Below are 5,864 nucleotides of genomic sequence, written 5' to 3'. Positions count from 1 at the left end.
TCATGATGTGTGACATTGTCTGCACTTGATTCCCAAAATTTCACTTTTCAAGAGACTGTATCCTGGAAGGATGAATGGGAGTGCCCAAACATCTGCAGCAAGCAGGGAACACGGGATGGAGGGGTTCCCCTCTTCTTGGTGCAGTGGGCACAGCAGGGCATGTCAGAAAAACAGCTCTGTGACACTGGGAGAGCCAGAAAATAAAGGGGGAATGCAGGGAGTGGCTTCCAAGTCCAGCATTTCACTGTGTCAAATTTAAACAGCCAATCAGAATCAGATGAACCTATGAAAAAAAAATTGTTAATTGTAAACGTGGGTGTAAGAGACAGGAGATGAGATGAGAGCTCCTTATCAACAGTGTAGTGCAATAAATGCGCTGAGCCTCTGACTGACTCATAACGGGCTCTGTCTCCCGGTTGTGGAATTGACTAAGCACTGGGACTTTCTGTTCATAATTCTAACAGGGAAGAAAAGGCAACAAAGAGTGGTCTGTTCCTTTGGGGTTTTGTTTGTTGTTTCTTGTAACAATTGAGACTTTCACAAAGAGTAGGCAAAGTGTGGATTCATGCCAAAAGCCACAGAATATTCCAATATGATTGTGAGCCTCTATTTGTCTAGCTACCTTTAGCTCAGGATTTTCATATAATACCATAGATTTTCAGTATTATAGAGAAAAAGGATAGAGATGGTTAAAAAAAAATCATTTTAGCCAAAAAAAATCAACCCTTGATATTTGCTGTCACTTGATGTAGAAATTGATGCTGGCCGGGCACACTGGCTAATGCCTATAATCCTAACACTTTGAGAGGTGAAGGTGGGAGGATTGCTTGAGCCCAGGAGTTCGAGAGCAGCCTGGGCAACAAAGCGAGACCCTGTCTCTATAAAAAACAAATTTTAACTGGCTATATGTGGTGGTGCATGCCTATAGTACCAACTATTTGGGAGGCTGATGCAGGAGGATCTCTTGAGCCCAGGAGATCAAGGTTGCACTGAGCTATGATTGTACCACTGCACTCCAGCCTGGATGGGTGACAGAGCGAGACTGTGTCTCAAGAGAAAAAAAAGAAGGAAGAAATTGATGCTAACGTCCTCGCAAAGATGTGAAAGATGTGTTTTCATATGTTTAATAAGATAACTTTGGACTTTGATCTCAGCCCACAATGATGATGATTATGAATATATGAGCTCTGAGTGGTCTCTTTTTATCAAGTATAATTACATCACATAAGCAAATATGCTTGAAGTTATCAAACTCAAAATAGGAGTCAATCCTAGTGAGGCATGGGGATGTTGCTAGCAGTAAATAAATGGCCATTTCCTGTCATCTTCTCCTCCGATCTTCCTTCATCCTTTTAGCAACTTTTCTGATGTGAGCTATACAGCGTTTTTGCAAAGGTGTGCACGGTGCACACGCCTGTAATCCCAGCACTTTGGGAGGCTGAGGTGGGAAGATCACTTGAGGCCAGGAGTCCAAGACCAGCCTGGGCAGTGAGACCTCATCTGTATAAAAAATAAAAAATTAGATAAGTGCGGTGGCTCACACCTGTAGTCCTAGGTACTCAGGAGGCTGAGGCAGGAGGATTGTTTGAGCACAGGAGTTTGAGGTTGCTGTGAGCTACGATCGTGCCACTGCACTCCAGCCTGGATGACAGAGCGAGATCCTGTCTCAAAAAAAAGAAAAGAAAAGAAGAAAAGAAAGAAAAATAAAAAGAAAAATTTTTTTAAAAAAGGAAAAGTCCTGCTGCCCCCAATGACAGATGCACAAGTGAAACCAGAGGGATATCCAGAGCAGGCAGAGTTTGGTAACCCTGGACTCCTGACTCCTCAACTGGGGATCGGCCTGTGTGTCCACTGTTGAAAAGACAATTATTGAAAAGGAAGCCTAGGTAGGCTCCGAATACAGGCATGTGAAATGGCCTCTTCCCCTCCACATTTCAGGTGACTGGGCACCATCTGCCCAGTAGATTTAGAGGTCATTGCAGCTGCCTTCCCACTGGAGTTGTCAGTGGGTTATTAGAGAGCCAGGATCGGGTGGATCGTACTTGCTGGTGGCCACACAGACCCATGTGGCTTCTGCCCTCTATGGCTGTCCAAGGCGCCTGGCTGCTGTGTGTTGGAGCTGCTGGTGGGGAGGCCTGGACCCTATTCACATCCCAGTATGTGCCCACAGTTGTGCTGTAGCACCAGTGCCCCGTATCGGGAGTGCAGAGGGTCTATTCAGAGAGAAATTCTGTTCGCCAAGGTTCCTGAACAGCAGGCGATGGTTGGTAATCATGCACCTGCCATAGACGAAGCTCAGCCAGGTCTTTCCAGGCATTTCTGCCCCATCTGCAAAACATGTACATGGGATGCCCAAGGAGAGGATCAGATCTTCCAGGAGAGCCTGGGGGAGGCTCAGTGGAAGTAAATGTGCCTCAGAGGCTAAGGGAACGACGTCTCTGTTGATCCACCATTAAGAGGCTTAATGAAGAGTAACTGAGACTGGAAGGGTGAGAGCTGCCACAGGTCCAACTGAGGCCAGCATCACCCCAACTCCTGGTTGTCTTCCATCTGCTCCTCCCCTCTGGTGCCAGATATGCCACATTTTCCAGGGCTTCCTGAGATACTGTCACATGGGCAGTGTTGCCTGATTTCTTCTTTCTCATAGTCCAGAGCCCTCTTGTGACATCTGAAGATGGGTCAGTCCCTTTTGACCACTGCAGAGACAAGTGCTGTGTCCTTGGGAGCAGAACACGGCTGGTCACTGTGAGGGGACGTGGCTCTCTCCACCAGCCCCACCCTCTCCTGGGATCGTGTGACAAAGCACCTGCCCTGCCTCTACCCCCTCTTGGACCTCGAGGACAGGTCTCTTCTTCCGTGAAAATGTCCACCGTCACCTCACAAAATGGTGCTGAAGTGACACAAATTCCAATAAATTCACTAATGGCTCTGGAACTTGAATTTTAAAAAATAGAGGTTTTAAATATCTGTAGAAATATACAAATATACACATCTCTCTATAAATACATTTATCTTCACTGTTATCACAGATGGAATCTGAAGTGGTAATTAAAGGCATTCTTTGGAGGGGGGGAAAGAAAGTTCGAACAGTCTATTGCCTCAGGGAGAGCATGCTTGGCTGTGAAGTGATGCCCTTTCGATAAGGCCGGTCCCTCCTGCGTATCTCAGGAACTGGGCCAGAGATTGCTCTCCGGCACCGTGGAGTGAGCAAGTCTGGATTCAGCCCATGCTGTGTGTGGGTTTGTAAAGACAGCACCCCCCTCCCCTAGAAGGCTGCTAGCCCCAGGCTGCCCCATCTGTTTGGTGCCAGAGCTGAATTGTTCTGCATCTGGGCAGTGAGGCTTGCCCCCACCCTGCTGGTGGACAGTGCATTGCATTGATTCAGACATCAGAAATCCCCACGACTCCGTGTGTTTTTAATAAAGATGGTAGGAAACAGAATTCCCAGTGACCTTCTAACCTGGTTTTTCTTTTCATCTCACGCAGGGACGGATCTGTAGGAAAGCTGGCAAATCAAAAAAGTCCTTCAGTCGCAAGGAAGCTGAAGCTACCTTTAAGAGTTTGGTGAAGACACATGAAAAATATGGCTGGGTCACCCCGCCCGTGTCCGATGGCTGATGTCTGCCACGTGCAGTAGACGCTCGAGCGCCTGTCCACATACACACCAGTACCCTGACATCTCCTCAACGCTGTGCATCCTCCACCCTTTTTTACTCCAGCCAGAACTGCATCCTGAATGCCAAGGAGACGTTTAAGTTATTTATGAACAGATGTGTTTACAGAGAGGAAGAGGGAGCAAACGCCGTTCGGATTCTGTTTCGATTATAAATGAATGATCACCTCGAAGTCACTTTAGAACACATGTTGAGATGGTGACATTTCCCAGCCTGCCTGCCCCTCTGCCCACCCCGGTCACATTGCCCTGAGCTTCTTTCCATGACAGCAGCTCCGACGAGTCGGCAGGAAACTCAGTGCCCCTGCTGGCTCCATTTCCATGTAAATGGCGCCGTTCACATTTCATCCGGACGCCGTGCATCGCCGCCGTGCGTCCCCAGCACGTGTTTGCTGTGCTCTGTATCTCTGTTTTTCTTCCTGGAAAGTCAACATAACTTGAAGATGTGTCTTTCTGTGGCCCATGGTCCGCTGTGATGACATTTAGACCTCATTTGTGCTATGACCTTTGGCTCATGAAAACACAAATTTAACATTGCCAGGTTCTAGTGATTTAAAACCACAACTGCCCACGTGGTGGAAATGTGCCCTCGATGCTGATTTGTGGTGTGCTGCTGTCCACAGATAAACCAGTGCCATTAGATGGAAGGCAGAGGACGCTGCGGCCACCCCCGGCAGACGGTGGCGTGGACACCAGATGCGCCCTCTGGGGCTCAGAGCAACGGGTGGTCAGCTGCGAACAGTCTCGTCCGATGTTAGGAAATGGTCCTACGGCCACGCCTTTGTGTTCCTGTCTTCTCTCCACCACCAAAAGCAAAAGACGATTTCCCATTCACTGCAGTCATCTGACTCATTTTATTATCTGTGCTAGTGACAAGGAATGTCAGAACTGCCAAAGGATACCAAGTGATCATATGATGATTTGCATGACCGGGTCTCTTTCACCCAATAGTCACTTGTGTGTCCCCCGAAATTGGGATGGGTGAGCACCCTTGCTGTGGTGTAAACTTCCTGTTATTTAATCTCCCCACAATTTCATTTTTCTCTTCTGTTAAGTTACTTAGAACTTTCTAAGAAACTCCATGAAATGAGGAAATACTGTTTCTAATAATATGAGGAAAGAGGTAAAAATGTTCATTCCAAGTGGAAAGTCTTATTGGACACATTTTAAATAAAATCATGCATACCTGATACACTGCCTCAAGGATCCAGTCATTGTGGGCTATCCTTCCATTTAAAATATGTCAGATATTCTTAAATTTTTTAAATATTGCAAATACTACAACATGTAATTCTAGAGCAGCAGTCTAAGTCAGGTACCGGAAATGAGTCTTAGGAACCCATAGTCTTTGCAAAAATTAGGTAGATTGAAATGGTCCCCAGAAACAGCCAAGGAGCTGAAGGGATGATTGGATCAAGTTCAGATGTTGCCAATTGTATCTTACCACTGTGAGGGAGGAGAAGTCTTCTGGGATAATATATTCAATTCTTCAGGCAGTTTTGCCTACTTGGGAACCTGCCCATTTGGTTCAAGGCTTTCAGAGGTCCAAGAGGCCTCGCCTTAAAGAACAAGGATTGATGCCTTTCAGCAGGGCTGGCCATTCACCAAATTTATTGTTACTTTTGTTTTTCTTTACCACTTTCTTATTTGCCCCCAAGTGCACACAGCAGCTCTGCTAGACCAGAATGACAGTGTATTAAGAATGCAGGGCCTGCTCAGGTTCCCTGTGGTCATAATAGTCGTGAAACTTGATGACAGTGAACTTACACAATGTTCATTCATGCAACCCTCTATGGTGGCATTCTCCATGCCGGAAACCTGACATTTGGCTGACAGCCTTTGGACCCTGGAGCTATTGACCATCCTGGAATTACACTGTGGAGATTAAAGACCTAGGACAGAAACATCTTGCTAGGGAAAGCACCTGAGTTTATTCCTTTCTAAATAATTTCCCCTTCTAATGAAAACTAAAAGCAGTTTTACTTTAGGGGGAAAATACATCCACAGGCAGGTCATTTCAGTAGTGTTTATTACCTGATTGAAAAACAGGTTCACGTTGGTCTCTGAGAACTGCACCAAGGGGTGCAGCCAGGAGACTGGTCTGACCCCGGATTGGGCTGGGTGACAGCCAGTGACAGAGCAGAGAGACACTCAGTTCAGTGTCGCCCCTTCCATACACTCAGAGTTTGAT

At 46.6% G+C, this 5,864-nt stretch overlaps 1 protein-coding gene across 1 annotated transcript in view; it reads left to right on the top strand.

The window, feature by feature from the left end:
- The window catches only part of UBE2QL1 (ubiquitin-conjugating enzyme E2Q family-like 1), a 43,403-nt gene extending 38,540 nt beyond the window's left edge, over positions 1 to 4,863 (top strand). The window contains exon 2 of the mRNA XM_011969399.1: positions 3,487 to 4,863. Coding sequence (XP_011824789.1) covers positions 3,487 to 3,618 — 132 coding nt within the window. The 3' untranslated portion in view covers positions 3,619 to 4,863. The remainder of the gene's footprint in view (positions 1 to 3,486) is intronic.
- Positions 4,864 to 5,864: the final 1,001 nt, after the last annotated feature.

The sequence above is a fragment of the Mandrillus leucophaeus genome, unplaced genomic scaffold, assembly GCF_000951045.1.
Source record: "Mandrillus leucophaeus isolate KB7577 unplaced genomic scaffold, Mleu.le_1.0 Scaffold89, whole genome shotgun sequence".
NCBI lineage: Eukaryota > Metazoa > Chordata > Mammalia > Primates > Cercopithecidae > Mandrillus > Mandrillus leucophaeus.
Note: the sequence above shows the minus strand (reverse complement) of the source record. Positions and strands in the feature narration are given on the sequence as shown.